This window comes from Typha latifolia, chromosome 6 (genome assembly GCF_019914945.1).
Source record: "Typha latifolia isolate L0001 chromosome 6, TyphaL0001v2, whole genome shotgun sequence".
NCBI classification, from domain to species: Eukaryota; Viridiplantae; Streptophyta; class Magnoliopsida; order Poales; family Typhaceae; genus Typha; species Typha latifolia.
The window spans coordinates 11,498,611-11,520,466 of record NC_133091.1 but is presented as its reverse complement, the minus strand read 5'-3'; the positions used below and the strand labels follow the sequence as shown (position 1 = coordinate 11,520,466).

Genomic DNA, 21,856 nt, shown 5'->3' with positions numbered 1-21,856 from the left:
CAACCTTGTTTGATACTCTTCGAAAATTTTCTCTAGGGCATGAGTTGCATCTCATATGTTTGCAAGTCAGTCCTAACACAAAGGAATAATTCTACCTGCCGGAAGTTTATCTTTTGTTGAGAAAAGTGGGCAGTGCTCAGTTATATTTTATTGAAGAATGAAATTATACAACGAAAGAATCTCTGAGAAGAAACACTGCAAGAAGTTTATCTTGTTCAATTGTCTTCTCTCAGAGAAAAATACAATAAACGGAATGAACTTATTTGATGGAACCCAATTAACATAAAAATCAGCTAACATCTTTAAACTTCATGCTCCCACCCTACTAAATAGCCGCTATTGAAGTTAATATAATATATTCCCTTTAAATTAAAACAAAGATACTTCCCTATAGGAGAATCAAATGCTGAAGCAATGCAAGTTTTACTAAGCTGACATACTGAATTATATAGCTCAAATCAGAAAGGGTAAATGGCAGGAGACTGCAAGCCAAGAAATACAATCATATCAGTGGCACTTCACTTCGCCGAAATCATACACCACTTTACATTGCCAAAATCATCCACCTATTTTGACAATGTGACGAAACTCCATTGTTATATTGTGATGTGATACAACAACAAAAAAATTAAACATTTTCTGAATTCCTTTCATACAATTCAGTTTCAGCATTTTGTCAAGCTGCCATCACATTTAGCTTCTATACTGATACCACCTTCACAATAAAAAACAGCATATGACAGGCTCCTTGCGCAAGATAAATAAAGGATTTCTCAAGCAGTTGGAGCTCCAATGGTTAGTTTCTCCAAACGATACAAGTACTTTACAAATATATGGAAGGCATCTTGACAATTTGAAACTATTTCAATATTAAAAAAGGGCATGTGTAATTATCAAAAGAATTTAAATAATTATCCTGTGATACTTGTAAATTTTCTTGTTCTCCAACTGTCTAAATCTCAAGACGCTCATCGGGAAGATTGTGGATGGGCCTGGTTCACCAAATCAGCACCACTAACAAACTTCGCTACAAAAGAGATTAATCGGAATGGAGCCCCAATGAGTGGAGCATCAGATAGAGGGACCTCCTCTGGTTTCATATCAACAGCAGCTCCTTGAGACTCTTCCTCGTGAATCTGAATCTCATCTAGAACAGTTACAATTTCTTCACTTATCATTGGCTCATCTGATCTCTGTTTCTTAGCTGCTTGCATAGAACCATCATCGGAACCTCCAACTTGATCATTGCTGAGCATTTGCTGAACTTGAATAGAGGACTGAATACTTTCACTTTCAAGCATATTTGCACCATATTCTTGTCCATGATCAGTTGGAGTGGAAGCTCTAGCAACAGTCACTACTTCATCAAGCTCATACCTAGAAAAAGGTTCAGCAACAAGAGCACTTTGATAATGACCATGCTCATTCCTAGACAAATGTTCAGAAGCAAGAGCACTTTGATAATGACCATGCTCATTCCTAGACAAATGTTCAGAAGCAAGAGCACTTTGATCTTGTTTGGAGTCCAGTCCATTCAGCTGCAAGACAAATAAAGGCATATTTAAAATGTTAGTTAAACCAAGACAATGATGTGAAACTAGGATCATATATTAGAAAGGAAGGAAAAGAATATGTAATTAGTACTAAACAGTATCACAAACCTGTACATTTTATTAGACTTATCACTAGTTTCAATGCATGGACCTCATAATATTTTATAAGGAACCAGATTTTCTATATAAAACTGGGTAAGTCCAGGTCTTTAGGTCTAATCAGGCAATTATAGCAATCTAGCTTGTCAGGATGAAAATAGAATTATAGATGTGTAAACAAGATGAGTTCGAGCAAGCTGAGGAAAGCTTGATTGGACTCAATATCACTAAAAGCCAGGCTAGGGCTCAGCACAAGCTCGAGGTGAGCTGGTTGTAGGGAAGGCTTGAGCTCGGCTCATCCTATAAATAAGCCACCTCTGGTTGGCAATCCAGCTCAGTTCCAAAATATTACTATATGATTCAACTTTTAGGGAACCGCAGCAAGGAAACTTCCTCAACACTAAAGAAATTAATAAGTCTTTTCAATGTATGTTGTCAGAACCAGAAAAACAAAAAAAAAATTGGGGGTTGAGAAAGGAGGGTGCACGTGCAGCCCCCTCCCCTCTCCTCTCCGGCATGGGACGAGGCGCTGTTAAGGGGGGATTTCATCTAATCCGAATCAGATTAGATTTGATCCTCTTCTAATCTATAAATTAAACCCTAATCCTCTCTCTCCTCAACCCCTCTCCCCAGCCTTCTTTTCCTCCACCGTTTTCTTTCTTTTCTCACTGTCGGAGTCGTCGCTGTGGGATCGAATCACCGGAGCATCGCCGGAGGAAATTAGGGCCACCACACTCCTCCCCTGTGATGATTTTAATACGTGAGCTAGAGATTTGAGATTTCGGTTGTCTTACCTAGACTCAGGTGAGTGGGTTCACTCACATGTTTATTTTATTGTATTTCGTATCTTAGTCAGACCATGTAAATTTTCTGTGTGCAATTTATTTATTTCACCCTTACGTGTAAAAAATTAAATTGTTGCAATTTCTGTGTGCAATCTATTTATTTCATCCGTACATGCGAAAATTTAATTGTTATATTTTCTGTGTGTATTTAATTATTATATTCAGTGCATCACTATACTTCGTGCAAATATTGAAATTTGTGAAAAGAAAAATGAGACTAGTATTGGTACGACTTAGAGAACAGTCCCGGTATAAATCGCTTGCGATTTTCCGTGGTGACTCAAGTCTATCTGGAAGTCCAGGGGAAAGTCCTAAATTAGATCACTGCGGTGACTTTCTTAGGTGACTCTGGTAGGGTTAAGGAACAATCCTAGGATGAATGAGAAAATTTCCTAGGTGACTCTAACTTCTCTCAGCGGTTAGAGGAAAAGACAGAGTGTGTTGATCACAGGGTGATACCCTCTGATGACCCTAATCGGATCAGCTATGAAGAAAAGTCCCGAGCGTCATCTCGAGGTGACTTCTAGTTGATGTGGATCCACAGGGTTTAGACCCATTGAGACATATGACAGCATAAATATTGAAAAGATATTAATATGTTAAAACCGTGCAAGATTACAAGTTGTGATATTTCTCCATTGTTATCATTGTTATTATTTAGAGAGCATGCCTATTGCATATCGTTATGGATATTGTTGCTTTTAGTTTAATTTATTCAGCATTAATATGATTTAAAATTATTTGGTTAGTAAGTGGATTTCACTCACTGAGCTATAGTTGTTGGCTCATGGGTTCTATTGTTTTTTGTATTTGTTTATCTATTTCATGTAATCATCAGCGGGGCGACTGAGCGAAATGTACCTGGACTCCACCTCCACTTAGTATTCACTTATTTACCTTTTCGCTCTTTTAGATTTTATGCTTTAGATTAGAAGTTTTATTCATTTAGTTTAGAGACTCAAAAACTTTAACATTGTTTTATCTTTATTGCAATTAGTTATACAATTTAATAAAGCACATTCTCATTTTGTTTATTTATTTTGCCATCGTACACGTAAAGAGTATTAATAAGGCTTCGTGCATCTCAAGCATATTGAGATGCATGGCCGGTTATGATTCCTATTTTGGGTCGTGACATATGTAGTGAACCAGCCCAGAGCTGGTTAGTCTAGTCGAATCATGAACTTACTTGGTGGGTTAATCTAGTGAGTTGAATTTAGTCTAGATTTGCTTGGAAGGCAAGTCACCTAAAATTGATAGCCACTATAAATGAGGTGTGTTAAGCACCTCAAGGCATCAAGAAAATTTACCCTAATTTTCCTCTATCTTCTCTCTCTCTCTCTCTCTCCAGCTAAGCTCTCATCTGCTGGCGTTGTTCTTACCGAAGCCACTGGCTACAGTGATTCCTTCCCTCTAGCTGTCCTCTCCTACTACCTCACCTCAGCCCCCTCAACACTCCACCTCCCTCAACTCACCCGAGCCCATCTCCCTCAGCTCCCTCAAGCTCTTCCCCACCTTCAACTCACCCCAAACTCACCAAGCTCATCTCAGCCAAAATCATTACCACACTCCACCTTCCCTTCCATTCCACTCCAAACCCATCACACCAAAAGCTTCACCCTCACACCAACAACTTCAGCCCTAGATGCTCACCGCCCCACTCCACCTTAGCCAACACCCACCTTGCTCACCTCTGACCACGAAAATGTAATTCATTTCCAATGTGGGGTTAGCATGATAGTATAGCACTAACTCCACAGAAGTAAAAAACCACTCGAAGCAACAAACCGCTCAAACCAACTGAGCTAATGACCTTCTTCAAGTAAAATTAACTACACACACACATTAGCAGTTACTGGTGGAACTATTAGAAAGTCTGTGTTCCTTACAAGCCTTCGTTGTCTAGTCCCAAGTACATTACCAGTTAAAGCAACCCAAGCAAGTACTCTGAATAGATACTGATCATATCCTAATCAGGATAAAACAGAACACTGACTGACAGGTGCTGCATAGCTAAAAGACTATAATTAATGCCGTTAACATTATATAGTTGAAAAGACTATAAAACATAAGTTTCCAAACCTTTGGCCCATCTGCTTCTGTGGTTTCTTCAGAAACAGTTCTTGTCTCAAGGTTCTCTATCCTTGACTCTACTGTGGATAGTCTTTCACACAAGCTCTGATTTTCTTTGACAACAGTGCTTCTAGATTCCTCCAACTCCTTCACCTGCCATGTTAAGTTAAATATTCATATCAGCTTCATAGACAGTAAAGTAGTCTTACAGCTTATTCTAGAAAGACACGAATAATTAGAAAAGGCAAACAACTGTAGTAAAAAAATAAACAGTAAGCTAACCACCAAGACGTACAAATTTACAAGTACCTTAGTCATAGACACGATGTAAGTGTAATTTAAGATGCTAGGCGATATGTAAATCAATGGATTTCTCATAATTGAAATAATTGACACACAATTTGGTGAATGAGTTGCTCAGGTTGCATGAGGTATAAGTTATTTGCTTTATATTGACATTTAATAGAAAAAGATGAGCAAAGAAAAGCTTCAGGAAAATGTAATTCAGAATGAATCAAATCCAACTAGTGATTAAGGATGCACGTGGCGAGCGCATATAATGCAGTAATTCATAAAAGCAGATAAGTAATATATAACGACACGGACGAGTAGCTTTGATGCTAATATAGGTGTGTTTAGTTCATCAGTATCAGAGTATAAAGCACTAACTTTGTTCATATACAAAGTTTTTATAGGGACGATACATACTATATGCTTAACGGATAACTTAGTGATGATAGTGGTGCAAGCTGCTAAACCCTGGGCCTTCTCTTGTGTTTAATAATTATCTTCATAAGAGGGAAAAAAAAAGAAATACATACATACATAAGAAAATGTTCATCCTCACATAATATGCTTATCTGCCATCAATAGCAGATGGAGTTGTCTGCATTATTTGTGCAAAAATACAGCATTGTTTCCTACATATTGCCATGTGAAATCAAAAAGAGAAGATATCAAATTATGAGATAAAGTCATGTAACTGAATCAAAATCAAAGACAATCAAAGTTTAGAACATTTGGCATTTATATATCTTGTTATAAACCAATGTTAAGCAAATAGAAATGGACCTAGGACCAGACCATGTACCTGCATTTTCAGTGTTCTGTTAACTTCCTCCAATTCAGAAATAGTTTCCCTGATTGAAGTCTATAACAGGAAAGATAAATTGTGGAGTTGTAAGTATCAACCGAAAATAATCTATCTGAAAAATAACTTTTAAGAAGGCTCAACTTTCCGTCACAAAATAATGCAAGTCAATTTACAGAATTATAAGAAGTATCAAATGAAAACTTTATCCACATCGTTATCTAGAAACTAATATGCTTTTGTTTATTTGTGAATCATTAATAGCTTGAAAAGTGAATTACGAGCAGATCCATTGAAAAGTGAATTACAAGCAGATCATTTATTGTATCATCAAAAGATATGCTCGCCAACTGAGTGCAAAAGAAGTCTCCTAGACTTTTCTTATTTATGGCTTCAAACAAAAGTATTCAACAATTAACATATTAATACTTTAAAATAAATTTCATTCTACAGAAAAGTTTTCAGAATGAAAAAATACATTACCTCCTTTAGAGTCCAAGAGTCTTTGATGCCTTCTATGCTCTTGACTTTGTCTGCTAAAATGGCCTATATACATAGCATCAGAAAATTTGAACAATTGTATTAGCCTTTATGCTGTAAAATTTTTTCTGCTGGATCCTATTGTCTATGAAAGTATAAAGAGGAACATGACATTCATGAAAACAACCTAAGTTTAATGCTGTTTTTTATGTTAGTTTCAAATCTCCATCTTAATAAAAACATAGACAGGCCTGCTGTAGAAATGTAAGGCTCTGTTTAATTTCCTACACCACCAAGCCAACTAACTTGTAACTATGTTTTTAGGCGCTAATGCAACATAAAGCTGAACAGAGTGCTTCATAAATTAACATCCTGATTTTTGTGTGCATCAGCACAAAAATTTCCTTGCACCAGCTGATTGCTGAAACATTTGCCATCAGCACTAAGAACCATAGCATGAGTTAGATCCTTAAGAAAAGAGTGTTCACTCCTGGCCACCTTTTCAATAAAGGATTAGTCAAGATCACAGAAAGTTCGGTATTTCAAACTCCAGCTTCACAAGCAACATTTATTTGGTGCTCTGTTAGTAAATAACTAAATATAACCATGTATAATGTGGCTTTGCATGAATGACCAAGTTGCTTGGAAAAAAGGAAAACAAAAAACCAAATAACAAGGAGATCGAAAACTTACATATACATACATACATTACTCTACAAAAATGTTAGCTAATGAATTATGATGTCTTTTACTTCCCATTATGTTTAACCCATTTTGCACTTCAGTACCATAAGCTTAGTTTAAAGAGATATATAAGAGTATTGTCAAACTCAATAAAGATTCTGATTTTAGCGGATTCTCAATTATTCAATATTTGAATAATTAAATATGACGAGGAGAAATGTACCTCCTCCTGCACCAATGAGTCATTTTCAACCTGTAACTTATTGAGTTTTTCTTCTAGAAAGGTCTGCAAAATCAAGTATAGCAATTAGCATTAGATATATAAGTTGCTGGAACAGATTATACAATAAAAATTAAATGATTTCTCCTTCATTGTGCTAGCCATTTAATACTCTCGACCAAATCCAGAAAGTTTAAGACGAGAATTGGAATAGGCATTACTGTATTTTGGAGACAAAAATCTACTTTACTTTGCAATCTTTCAAGTTTTTCCTCCAAATTGATCTGCAAGATTGACGAGAAACAGTGTCAAATCATTACTTTTGCAACATCTATCAGAACTTTATGAAATAAAAGGATGCCCATTGACTGGTAGATCAATAGCAAAGTATTGTGGACATTAGAAAACCCATGATGGTTCTCCTCCTTGGCTCCCCTGGCCGTCTCTCTGACTCAAGATAGAGTACAGGTACTTAGAACCAAGGAAATAAATGTGATACAGATATGTCCTCACATAATTATACAGACACATAGGTACATGCATGCAAGCAAGTAGATATAAATACTGTGTATGCTACCAGATCAGCTTGACATTCATGCATGTGGAGAGAGAATATTGTGGATTTATAAACTTTTATGCCTTCTGTACATTGCATCACAAGGCTATATCATTATTAACTCGGAAAATGCATGCACAATTAGACCTCTTTTTGGAGCCATAAGTTTTTCTCATCTTCCAACTGCTTGATAACTTCATGCAGCCTCACCTGTAAGGCAAACATTTGTTGGAAAACAAAATCTCTATCAGTTAGTGCATAAAGAACAATCCTTCTGAAATATCAAACTAGTAAAAAAAAAAAGAATTATGTTGACAATATACTAATCGAACCAAGAAAAGCATAAAAGATGGAACTGGTATAAGAGTGATGGAAGAACACATTATTCTTACTATGATAACAACATGCAGAACAGGACATTCAAGTATCTTTCCAGAAGGGCAGATATGCTCATAAAAGGATCTTATAAGCTGTGCATTTAAACTTCTGTCTTCCTTTCAAAAAATTCAAATCCAGAACACCTAAATTATTGATAGAAGAAATGATACAAGACTAAAATTATTTATGATCCTTGTATAAAGGAAACTCAAATTGCTTAAGTTAGATTCATGAGTCAACCCAGCAATGTTCTCTGCCTATATTAAAAGATCATTATAAAGTAAACCAAAGAAGGATTGCTTAAGGAATTAGAAGAGGGTTCTGCCCATCCAGGTAGATAACTCCTCAACTGCTCCATGGCAGCTGAATAGTAGTCTCATGATCTCATCAAGTACATTCATATAGGGAAATATTAAGCTCAAGCAAAATTACAAGGTATGTAACAAATATAAATGAAGACTGAGAAGTCCAAGGTTGTAATAGAAGTGGAAGCTTGGATTCTTCTTAATATTAACCATTTCTGAACATTGTCCACTCAAATGAAAATGCTGAATGTAAAGTCCAATCCAAAACGTCAGAATGCCTTCACTTCATCTACTGGTTAAAAATGTAATTAAACCTACCTCCATCTTTGGAAAGCTCCAACAACCCTACCCCCTTTTATATCATTTTTGCATCCAAAATGGTATATCGGATGAATTAAATTTTAACTATTGCTTAAGTATGTTCCTATTGACCGGTCAGTTTTATCATCAAGAGAGGTAGAAAAGGAACTCCTGTAAGGCCAAGTCTAAGGTATGTTAGCTTAAAATCGTTATCATGTGCAGATTATATTATTTAAATGTCAATATTTGAGTAGGCATATATATCCAACCAAGAAAAAAAAGTTGAATGCTTGTGTACAAAAGATGATAATTGTTCTCCTTATACTACTTAAATTAGTGATCTAACCATCAAAAGGTTGAAATTTCGTATAACAACTAGATATGGCATAATACTTACAAATTTTGCTTCGTACATCTTATGCTTTTCCAGCTCCATATCTGATTCAGACACCCCCACAACACTCTGCACATCCACATTGTCAGAATTCTGTCCGTGATGATTCGGCTGCAAGGCAGAATCATTGTTCAGATCCCGCACAACCACCTCTTCAGCATTGGAAGCAGCGTCGTCGGCAATCTTACCCTGATTGCCTTTCTTCTTCCTATTTTTCTTTTTTTTTGCATCCATTCCTCACCCTTGGATGTGATCAATCCAATCTCTCACTTTGTCACCCAATTTCTTATCTACTGCAATCAGGGGCAAAGAACATTAACTACTTTAGTTATCCCCATAAGAAAATCAATCGGTAAATCTACAAACACATCAAAAATCTCATATCAAATGAAAAAATTCCTGTAAATTTCGAAACGATACACTACCAAATCTAAGAGGAACCAGCAATTTTTATCAAAGAAAGGTGAATTTGAGCAAAACTTAATAGTACACCAATAAAGATGAAATTACTTAACCTATTTTGCATCAAAATGGGTAAAGTTCAATACTCAATACCAGATCGCTGTCAACCTCGCCAAAATGCCGCTATCAAGAACCAAAACATCTAAATCCCTCCCGCTCCAGAGATCTAAACCTTCAACAAAGATACGAGATATGATCTAAATAGAAAACTAACGGTCAAACCATGGATCAATTCTTCAAGATTCGAGGTGAAATCTAACCCTATACCGATTCCCGAGATCGATCGGGCCTCCAATCTTAAACCGAAGCTCAAAAACTAGAAGCCCTAAGTTTAACGGTTTCGTAGGATTCCAATTCTAACGGTTTCGTACACCCGGATGCGCCGTGAGCGATTCGACCCGATAATTCATCCTACGGATCCGGGTCACGATCCGTTAATTTTGTACAATTTGATCCGATCTTTTCCTACTGAGGAGCCGGGTCCAAGTTTTTTTTTACTTAATTGCCACTAAAAACTTTTAAAATATTATAATTATCATTATATGTTCTAAATATGATAATGGCCAACGAAATCTTTATACTATATTAAAAATATTATTCAGTGGTTAAATTTAATTAATCACAATTAGAACCAAACTTAAATTCAAAAGAAAAATCATCTTGTCTTTGTATCAATTCTTCAAAGTGATTCAAAAGTTATCCAATATATATTTTATGCTTATAGTAATCCTTCAAAGTGATTTAAAAGTTATCCAATATATATTTTATGCTCTGAACTATAAAAAAAGAAGAGTATTTTGGTCATTTATATATGTTTATTAACTTTAGCAATAATCTTTTGATAATATTATGTTAAAAAAAGTATAATGCTAATCCTAAAATAGTTTTTAAAAAAATAGTGGCAATTATGGTATTTTTGTTTATTTTCACCCAACTTATACCCAACCTAACCTTACTCAAGCTATCTTTTACATTTATTGAGAAAATAGGAACTTAAATTTGTCTCAACCGGTAGAATTCAAATTCAAAATTCATACAGCTCTCTTTTTCTTGCTTTGGGGTAGAAAGAGTAAGAAAAGAAAAAGAAGGATGAAGTAATATTTGTAGCGAGCGGATGAAATATTCTCTTCTTATATCATATGCGCGATGATGTTGGTGTTAACCTAATCCAAAGTATTTTCTGCGCATATTTGATAAAATATTAAGCTTAATTTATAAATATTAAAAATAGAGGGTGTAAGCTATAAATAGGTTAAAAGACAGTGTTTTAAATGCAAATTTTAATAATTTTAATAATTTCCCCACCACCATGCACTAAAATCTATATCCATTGGCAGTTGCACTGCATACGTGCATGCCACAAAAGTGAGTATGAGAATGTTAAGCTGATTCAAAGATGACAATGGGAAATTTGTCAGCCTTTGAATGATGCCTATACTTAAATAACGAGATAACAAAATAATATATTGTTAAAAAAAGAAGAAGATATTATTCGAGAATTTGCATCGGCTTTTCCCAGCTACATTCTGTAAATTTAAAAAGTCTGGCAACTTTTTTGTTGAGTTTTTCTTTATATATATACCTTTATGAAATTTCATATACCTTTATATAAAATTAATATATATATATATATATATATATATATATATATATATATATATCAATCAACTCTAATAGAGTTGGTAGTTACTTTTTCTACGACGAAAGAAGTCATAGGTCGGCGGCGTTTGGTTCGGAGCAATTGTTCGGTGACCTATATAACTTGAAGCCTAGACTGGACAGCTAAAAGTTTGGTGATGTCTAAGTACCTCTGTATCTAAAAAGTGTTAGCCATTTGTCCAGCTCATATCTAGCATTCGGGCTCATGAATAATATATATTTTTTTAATAATTTCATTTGAGTTAACTCGTTTTTTTCTTTAAAATAAAAATAAAATGGTCCTTAGAAGGATTAAAATTAAACGCGACAATAATATTTTATTAATGAGAAAATCTAGCGAATAACTACTATTAGGGCGTATTTTTCACCCGAGTATAAGATTAATTATTCTAATTTTTTAGAGTAACGACTGGAATAAAGGATGTGATGTGAATGCTTTTATAGGATTCTCTGGATTCATTCCACATCATGACCATCATGGTAGAAATTTATGTTGCTAATTTCCATCATAATCCACATCAAAATTCTTTAACCTATTCTCCGTACCATTTAAATACTATTTACTCCAGGGAATTGATAGGGAAATTAAAATGTTTTAAAGATTTGAACTCATAACCTATACCATATTAATTTACCAATTAATTACTTTTTGATAGGGATTTCTTTTTTCTTCGTAAACCTAGCTAATTCTTCGAGTAGTCTGTTTGGTTATAGGATAAGGAAAAATTAGGATTGGAATAAAATGAGAACTTATCTCAAGATAAATAAAGTTTTATCCTAATTTCTTGTTAGGTGTTTAATTGGAAAAATGATAAATTCTAGGATAACAATATGTGGTAAAATGGTGTTTGATTATGATAATTGATAAAAATGATCAAATTAGAGTTATTCCTCTTTTCCTTGTTTTAATATTAATAGATATTTATTATATTATTTTTTAAGAAAGATAAGAAATAAGTTAAAAAATTAAACAAAAAATTGTAAAAAATAAATAATTTAACTTAATTCACTATAATTTACACAATATAGATATATCACAAATGAAAGTCACATATCAAAATATATTCGCTACAAATATATTCTCATATATTATATTATAATCACATTATAATTCGATGATATATTTTTTGTATATTATAGTCACATTATAATCCGATAATATATTTTATGCATATTATAGTCACATTATAATTTCATAATTTTGCTTATCCCCTTTTAATCCAATTTTTAGGATAAAGAATGGGTTTATTCATTTATCTCAACATACCAACCAAGGCTTACAATGTTTAAATTGATAAAGAACAATAACTTATAAATTTTACATTATAATAGTTTGCAGTAATTTTAATCATTTATTATTTAAATTTTTATTGCAGAATTAAATTTTTTTTTAAATGTGTTGTGAATGTTGTTATAGCCCTCTCTAGATAGATATATTCCACATCGTAACCATCATTATTACATAGTAGAACTTTATATTTCATTAACATTCTTAACTATGTCAGACAATATTAAATTTGACAACTACTCTTTTTTTTTAAAAAAGATACCTAACAAGTTAGGTGAGTTCTATTTCAGAAGCCCACAAAACCAAATGATCCAAAAAGATAACGAGATTAAGATTTCCAATGATGAATTCCTTAACTCCACCTTCACATTTCCCACATGTGAACCATATGATATTATGATCATCCTTAATGGTGGAGCATCCTAGAAGCAAAGAGTGCCATGGCCCTCCTAGCTTTTGTAATTTGTTTTAAAAAAATTTAGTATGTATGCCCTATGTGACAGATTTTTTTAATTAATTGTAGAGTAATGATTCCATACTAACTAATTAGTTATTAAAAATAATTTTTATTTGATGATAGTTAAAGGGTATATAAGACAATTTACATATGTGACTAGATTAATCGATAAAAAAAATTAGAATTTAAGTATTTTATTATTACTTATCCTTATAACAGTTTTCTTAATAATAGGAATGTTAACTTCGACCAATTAATTATTGATTTTATTTTTTTATAAAAAAATGGATAGTCAAGAGATAAATAAAATATAACTAATTTATCCTTATAATTTAAAAAAGTGATCGGTACTTTGGATTAATTTTATCTAGTATTATTTAATCTTAATCATTCGATTAGGAGAGAGAAATTAATAGTTCTTATTAAATTATTTGTCTTAATTATAAGGGTCAGATATTACCACTATTGTATTTATGCCCAAAATTATTTTATCACCGTGTATTTTAAAAAGTCTCGTACCAGTAGTCCTTAACTTTAGTAAGACCTTAACGGAGCGTGCCTAATAAATTTCAAAAATAAATGGCGAGTTGAATGGTCTCCATTTTTTAGTTTTTATGAACAAAAGTGTCCTTCCTCTCTTATATAAATATTCTCTTCAAAGAATACTCACATATTTTATTCTTTTACTTTCTAGATTGTAACACCTATATAGTAAGTTTTCATAAAGTTTAATAGTTATATCATATCTAGAAATAAAATAAAGATGGGTTAAACAATATATGCAAAATCTATCTATTTTGCCAAATAAATACGAAGAGAGTATTTTAGTTATTTGGGCGTTAACTTTGACAGAAAATGGGACAAAATGACTTTAAGTATAAGTACAGAAGATAAAATATATTTAACTCTTTATATATTATATTTTTATGCTTTTTAATATCCATTCCTATAAATAGGAAGCACAATTTCCTAAAATATTATTTACTTAATTTTTAAAATATTAAATCCTCTAATTGTGATACAAATATAAAGAGGTAAAATGTATTTTTATCATTTTATTAAATTATTTTAATGTATAATTACTAATAGAATGCACATATGGAGAAAAAATCTTGAGAAATTAACAACAAAAATATTTTGATTATAAATAAATAATATACTATTATCTAAATACATCATATGAAAATTAAAAGAGACAAAATTATTAGTCATATTTTTATTTAAAAATACTTGACACTTGAAAAAGCCTAATAAGGACATAACAAAATTATATTATATCGTAGAAATTTTTCTAATTTTATTTCAGACGTTATGTTGCATATTTATTATAATTTTTAGAAACACCTAAATAGAATGGTTTCAACGATTTAATAGAAAAAAAGAAAGTTAGGGTAGAAATAAAAATAGCGAAAAGAAAAGGTGTAAAATAAAATAAAGACATAATGTAGGGTCTGAAATAAGAAACAAAATCTCTAGACACTATAGCATTCGACACAAGGGTTGGACAGCACGTGCGTCGGCAGAGAGAGAGAGAGAGAGAGAGAGAGAGAGAGAGAGAGAGAGAGAGAGAGAGAGAGAGAGAGAGAGAGAGAGAGGGAGAAACGGAGTCCGTGCTTCGCCATCACCTTTCGTTAACGGGGCCGTGGTTTGGTCTCGGTCAAATCTTTTCAGAAGAGCCACGACAAGATTGAACGGCCGCGATTGGAACATACTAACACGTGGCAATATATCGAACCTCGCCTTATACGGCTCCGATATTGCCAAAATAAGCGCTGAGGTGGCCGAAGCTTAACTTCCCACAGCTTGAAAAGACAAAGCTACCCTTCTGATAGCAACTGACCGAGTAGGCGTAGAGTGGTGGAGGAATGCGGGAAAAAGTATTTGCACGTAACACCCTATCTTAAAATAAATTTTGTTTTGCAATAAGGTTAAAGTATAGGACGTTATTTGCAACCGTCCGACAGATGTCTGCAAGGGCGCCACCAAGGATGGGGACTACGATGATTCGACCGTCCCTGTGGTCCCCACCGTGGCGGCGGCTAGAACTCCCGTAATTTACCGAAACGCCACTCCACCTGCCATTCGGCCTATGACGTGTCCGATGGAAGTTTGTTACGGGATCGGACAAAACAGCAAACACTATTGTGGCTGTGCGCCAGCGAGATTCTTACGCAGATGACTGAACAGATCAGAGCCATTAATTTCTCATCACTGTAGGCAGGCACGTTTCAGTGAATAATCAAACTTCGAGGTCAATAATGTAATTACGTGATTGATAAACATCACCCTTCTCATTACATTAAATAGACTCACGACTCTTTCCCCCCCTTCAGCCCTTCCTCACTCCTATGACTCTTTAATCTTGCACTTCTTTCTAGATCCACTCTAAAACCCTAGACAAAACCCTAACCCCAGCTCTTCTCCATCTCAAGATCGATCCTACGAAGAGGGTAACGGAGCTCTCTGCATCTACTTCTAAGGTTGATGAAACCTCGGATCGGATCGTAGCGAGATCGATCTGTACCGCCTCCGCGTGATGGATCGCCCGATCGAGAGGTTCGAGGTAAAGTTCTCCGATCATGTCACCACGACGAGGAAGATGGCCTCCGTCGCTGGAAATCAAAGATTTGCCGGTGACGGTGACCGTCTCCAGAGGAAAGTGGTGCGGATCTACTTCGCCGACGAGGACGCCACCGATTCCTCATCCAGCGACGACGAAATCGGCCGGATCGCCCCTCGGAGGCGAGTCCGGAGGCACGTGCACGAGATCGCGATCGAGATCGCCGCTCGCCAGGTGATAGCAAAGAAACGGCCGGCGAGGCCGCCGGATCTCGCCGGTATACGGCGATTCCGAGGCGTTCGCCGGCGGCCGTGGGGTCGGTTTGCGGCGGAGATCCGCGATCCGTCAAGCCGCAAGCGGCTCTGGCTCGGGACTTTCGACACCGCCGAGGAGGCCGCCTCCGTCTACGACAACGCCGCCGTCAGGCTAAAGGGCGCCAACGCCATCACAAACTTCCCGACGGCAAGCGGGACGCCGTTAACGGAGGGAGACCCCGTTTGCAACCCCTTCCCCTCCCCGACCTCCGTCCTACGTTACGACGACGACGAGGCCCCGTTCGACTTCGGTTACGGCGACGTCGACGCCTTCGGCTTAAGAATCGACCCCTCGCCGTTACCTCTAACAGAGCTACCGAAACGTCCGTCTTGGGCGGCGGACGTGGAGGAGGAGTTGGGCGAATTCGACGCCCGCGATTTCTCGCTCGAATTCGTTACGTTCTAGCGGCGTCCAAATGACGAAAGCACCCCTCGTCCTTTTTCCTTCGCGGCCGGAGATTAGTCGTCAATTATGAACCAATATTTGAGGTAAAACCAATAATTAGTGCTCTCGTGGCACTCGCGTGACTAGATAGTGGGAGTGCGAAGCCCAGTTTCCAAAAAAATTCCACGGCTTAAACTCACTTGCCGTGGAAAGCGATGCCGATATTTATCTCCTCTTTCCTCCCTCCCCCCTTGTTTTCTTGGAAATTCGTGTAAAATAAAAACCCTCCTCTCATATGGTGGGGGGTAGTTTTGGAATACAGTGTGACATATCTAAAATTGCTGTTTTCTCCTTCGGCGTTGAAAGGTCCTATCGCAGTATCGACGCGATACGGACGGGTTCCACGTGGCAGCACGTGGGCCGTCGGATAAGTGGGAGAGTGAGTTGGGTGGTTTGCACAGAGACTTTTGTCTCCTCGTCCGGTGGCTGCTTGCTACTAGTGTGAAGTTGAAGTAGCACTTTGGAGCTCTCTGGTCTCTCCCATCCAAGAGAATTCTTTGAGTCGTTCATAACGTCCCAATGTAATGCTGTCGATGATTAGGTTATTTTATCTGATTCTGATGAGATTATAACTGCATGAAAAAATTCCAGTATTTATAGTTTAAGAAATTTTTATGTATTTGGCGTTACTTTTTTTTTTTACATTTTATAATTACTATTATATTATTTAAAATATCATAATTATAACTGAAATTATTGTGTATTTTTTAAACATAATATTCCATTAGTTAAATCTAGCTAATTATGATTAAAATTGAAGTTAGATGTAAAAGAGACCATCTTGCCTTTGTCTAAATTGTTTACGATGGTTCAATATTTTGCTAAATATTATAGGATAAGAAAAAAAAATCTATTCTTTTATGCAACACAAAAATCATTAATAAAAATCTTTTACGCTCTAAAAACTCAAGAAAAAAAAAGATTTTTTAGTCACTTATTTATGTTACTAAATTTAATAAAAACCTAAATCATAATGACAATTCTGAGGGCGACAATAGAATTTAGTGACAATTAGGATATTTAAAAAAATATAATAAAAAATATAATATCTTTTAAAAACTTAATATCAATTATGTAAAAAATAAACTATATCTTTTATCCTCATCACTTAAGATATTATTATATTTATTAGCAGCATCATTTAATGGCGGTCGCAAACATCCTTCTATATATTGTAGTTTTACTCTTACTAAAACCTTTCTATGTAATTGCACTTATCTACTTATTATCTAGTTTTCATAATATTAGATCTCAACAAACACTTACTATACCATATCTCTAGTTATAACCATCATTTACTTGTCTACTATACCACATATTAGCCGTATAAAAGCATTATGAAGGAGGTTGTTGGGCACCCATAGCACTACTATTAGTAGATTAAGATGCCATTGAAGTTTCACTCCTACGCGTTGCAGCTTCTAAGAGAGATTCCATTTTGTGGGGCCTAAGCTGCTTCTCTTCCTCCCACTCGTGGCAACAATCATTTTGCGGATTAGACCTGCTACAATAAAATAATATTATATAACATCCATATTTAGCGGAAATAATTACACTTAAACTCTCTAAATTATAACTTATTTTTTATATATCGCATCGATTCTGAACTATTGAAAATATCTCGAATATCTATTCCGTTAGATTTTCATTAACTTTTCAATCTCTAAGTTATGATATGTTTATCTCTATATTTTACAAAATCATAATAATAATAATTTTTATGGTAATTATAAGTAGAGGGGTACTTTAGTATTTTTAACTTTTTTGAAAAACATGCCTAACTTGCGAGGGTCACGGGCTTCCGGAGATCATTAATCGAACGAGAGTGGGGACCTTTTCTTTTATCAAATTTACGGTTTGCACCTCAGCTTTTCAGTATTTATATTTTACTTCTTCGAAGACACACTCTGAACCGTATTAGATTTCTCTCCTATCTCTAAGAAATATGAGAGAATGTTTTGATAAGATCAAATAAAAAGGATCTCATGTGGATAAATAATAATAATAAATAAAATAAAGGTTAAAAAAAACGACGTCCCACGAAGTCCATTTCGTAGTGGGCCCAAATGGGCCTTGAAAAGTTTTGGCTCATCCATTGAGCAGTGGGACGTGAGCTTCCCACAAGGAGAGAAGGTAATGGAGGGGATGGATCTATAAATGTACTTTGGAGTCATAAGAGGAAATCTACGTGATGTTAACTTCCACAAAATGTTAAAAGAAGTAATCAATAAAGTACCTCCACAAGATTTTATAGTGCACAATTAATCCAATTTGTTCACATTTGGGGACCACTAAAATAAATAAGAGAGATAGAGAGGGATAAATAAATGAAACATCCATGTCGGTAGAATAATTTCACAAAGTATACAGGAAAAATGCCATAAATAATCCAAGCAAATAAATCCAAATAACAGTATCACATGCCTCAACAAGTCTCCGAAGATCTATGTCCAATATGCAAAAACTCAGAACGTAGAACCCACGCAGCGGGTTAAGTTTAACTGGGCAAAAGAATAAATAAACTCTAGTAGAGTAATAAATCAATTGCTCCTTTCATATCTTTATCCTCCCAGTTTAACTCTAAAATGTTTCTACAAAAGATAGTGGGCACGCAACTCAATAAATATAATCTAATGATAGGTTTATGAACAATGTAAATATAATATGAATATTTTAATGTTTACTCATAATTACCAACATAATAAAATAAAAATATCTAAAATAATTTACAATGAGTTCTCACATAATCACAAGATACATGGAATGCATAATAGTATCATAACTTAAATCAATTCCCCCATTTTATCAAGATAAACTTACATAGAGTCATAAATATTTATATCTCAACATGCTCAAATAATTCACATAACAAACATAAGAACGAGGAAGAATAGTTATTCATCGATAATATCGTCTATACATGTCTGATGACGTTGTATATGACCGATTGTCTGTGATCATCAGACTAAGGAACTTAGTCGTAAGCCTATCTCTATTATTATTGCTCTATTAAATCATCGTACATAGCAAAATTATCGCATAAAGTGGGTACATGAGCACATAGCACAATGGACTCCCTAACCCTACATCATTGAATACCACTAGAGTTATAACCCTATTTTACAAATATTTTTCTACTATCGTCGTAGTCTAGTCCCCAAACAATCCCCAAACAAAATAGAATAATCACCTAAATGCCATGTAGGCTAACGACTTTAGGTGTAGACCGCTAATAATATAAGTATTATATCTTACAATTCACTCTTAACCCCGAGCTAAGTGAGTGGAGGGCACTGTCTAATCAAGATTTGATTAACTAATAATACGTGCAAATAGTGCAGTATCTTCTAGCATACAATTCATATCATAGTCATCAAGTTCTAAACATTTATCATATACGAATGCATAGGAGTATTTCATGCAAAACATAAGCATGAATTAATGGTTAATAAGAAGTAAAATGCATGCATACATGGAAAGCATATGATCACACTTACACGATCCATAGACTAATATAAGATCAACTTACCTGAAATGTATCTAAAATATGACTAGCTCTCCTCAACTATTAGGCTCATCGTGTGTCTCGAGATCATCTTCATACATAGAAAAACTTAAAAAGAAATAGCTACCTTATTGCATAAATTAAGTTTGTCACTCTAAGTTCTGACAGGTTTGACTTGATCTTTGCATTTATTCTTCCATATTTATAATATTACTTTATATTAATCAAATTGGGTCATCAATGGTAGAATTTAAATTATACATAATTACAAATGTCAAATGCATTAATACCAAAATTACAAGGATTAACAAGTCTAAACTTCCAATTAAGTTTTTATATTATCCTAAATTTATATTAATAATGGAAAATAATTTTTAGAAAGATAACTAAAGTAAATAATAAGAAAAATAAAAATTACTATTAGGCTAACTCATGGCCTATGGTCTGGACTGTGCTTAAGGCCCAACCTAACACTAGTTGAGGAAATGGGATGCGGGCCTATCTACAACTCACTAAACTAAAGGGGTGGATTGGGCTCAAGGGCCCAATCCACGGCTGGCTACAGGTGCGGGCTGTGGCCTATCCCGTAGTGAATTAGAGAACTGGGTGGGGGTAAGACCAACCCCCTCGCTTCTCACCATCTTCTTCCTAGAGAAGAAAAACAAAGGAGGAAGAGGAGGAGGGTGCTGCTACTAGTGATCACCATCGTCATCGGCCGAGCTACTCCTCCCAAAGTTGAAAGGTTGGCTTGGTTTAATTTTTTGGGTAGTTGGCCGGAAAAAGGACGAGGGAAGGAAGAAACTTATAAACCGAAGGTGAAAAGGGTCTAGAAACTACACTGCAATGCACTACAAAGTGAGTAGAATGTTCTCAGGAGATTAAACTATCGGCCGGGGTGGTCGATGGTGAAAAGAAGGGCACTCCATAGCAGGTCAAAAGTTCTACTGGAGATCCTAATTGAAGATACCAATAGCTCCCTCTAGAGGAAAGGAAGCTAACTGACTAGAGGGACGCAGCCAAGGTTGCCCAGGACGATCGGATGCATGCCAAAAGGTCGACGATGGGAGTTGACATGGTGTAGCCTCCCACACACAATGTGGGTATCTAAATCCATCATCCACTACAAGAGGATGAAGGGGTGGAGCTTCCCGGACTAATGATGGTCAACTCGAAGTTGTTGGCCTGCGAATTTCTCTAATAAGTTAAAAATGATAAAACTAGAAAATAACTGCAATTACTAGACGAAAATCAACTTAATTGAGGGTTCAACTTGATTCGGTGATGCTCCGGTTGTCCGCAAGCTTTGCCGAATGCTTCGACGACATGAAATAGAGAAGAGAGAGAAATGAGATGAGGAGGAAGGAGAGGGCTAGGCTTTTAAAGATGGGAGACGGTGACGTGGAGGGAGTGCTATGATCCGACTATATGGGTTAAGTAGAGTTAACTTAGTTAGTTAGTTTTATCTTATTATTTTGAATTTCAAATAAAATTAGATAATCCACATATAGATTCAATTCGTTAGAAATTTTTACTCCTATAAATAGGAGTGGACATATATTAATAATTATTATTAAATAAATTTGAGTTTAGCTAAGTTAATATTTTTGTCCTTATTATTTATCGTAGCCGTTAGATCGTCTTTATCTTTCTAGGAGTAGATCATAACTATAAAAATATTACGATTTTCCAAACCCTAGCCATCTTCCTACAGCAGCCACCTTACCTTACAGCTGTCCACCACCCTCCGACGACTGCAACAATATTGAACAATTACCGTTCTGTCCTATTTGACCTTGCTCCACGATTTTATTAATATTTTTCATCGAAACGTCAGATTCTCATGAAACTAGATTCATTAGAATCCTAACTTTCAAGACTACCTCCATTAAATTTTTATAATTTTCTTACGTCTAGATTGGGTTCAGACCGATTCATAATAGGAAGTGAAGTCGCGTGAAACCATCTCACCTCTTGTAACCGATTGCGAGAGGTGGGGGTGAGGGGGAAGAGGCCGGTGCACGCACATGCGCTTAAGTTGGCCGGTCACAACAAATTACGGCTAGTCAAATGTGTGTCCAGAATTTAAATTTTTTTTGGGGTGTTACAATAAATTAGTTTGATGGAATTAAAATGTAGACAAAATGCAAGTCTAAATCAAGCATAATCATACTTGAAATAAGACCTGATTT

At 35.2% G+C, this 21,856-nt stretch overlaps 2 protein-coding genes across 14 annotated transcripts; one reads left to right on the top strand and one right to left on the bottom strand.

The window, feature by feature from the left end:
* Window positions 1-483: 483 nt before the first annotated feature.
* LOC140791242 (uncharacterized) lies at window positions 484-9,763 on the bottom strand. 13 transcript variants are annotated; one of them, XM_073141699.1, is made up of 11 exons: window positions 9,700-9,763; window positions 9,493-9,605; window positions 9,166-9,270; window positions 8,981-9,088; window positions 7,748-7,810; window positions 7,266-7,328; window positions 7,048-7,110; window positions 6,144-6,206; window positions 5,661-5,720; window positions 4,580-4,723; window positions 484-1,538 (listed from the first exon to the last, which is right to left on the bottom strand). In XM_073141699.1, the coding sequence occupies exons 3-11, from the start codon at window positions 9,205-9,207 to the stop codon at window positions 969-971; spliced, it is 1,176 nt and encodes a 391-aa protein (XP_072997800.1). In that variant the 5' UTR covers window positions 9,208-9,270; window positions 9,493-9,605; window positions 9,700-9,763; the 3' UTR covers window positions 484-968. The 13 variants fall into 13 exon arrangements, with proteins under 13 accessions (XP_072997800.1, XP_072997798.1, XP_072997796.1 ...); XM_073141697.1 differs by having other exon boundaries at window positions 9,493-9,611; window positions 9,700-9,757; XM_073141695.1 differs by having other exon boundaries at window positions 484-1,462; window positions 1,514-1,538; window positions 8,981-9,270; window positions 9,533-9,611; window positions 9,700-9,757.
* Window positions 9,764-15,379: 5,616 nt separating this feature from the next.
* Window positions 15,380-16,123, top strand: LOC140791171 (pathogenesis-related genes transcriptional activator PTI6-like). Its single transcript, XM_073141584.1, has one exon. The coding sequence runs from the start codon at window positions 15,380-15,382 to the stop codon at window positions 16,121-16,123; it is 744 nt and encodes a 247-aa protein (XP_072997685.1).
* The last annotated feature ends 5,733 nt before the right edge of the window (window positions 16,124-21,856 follow it).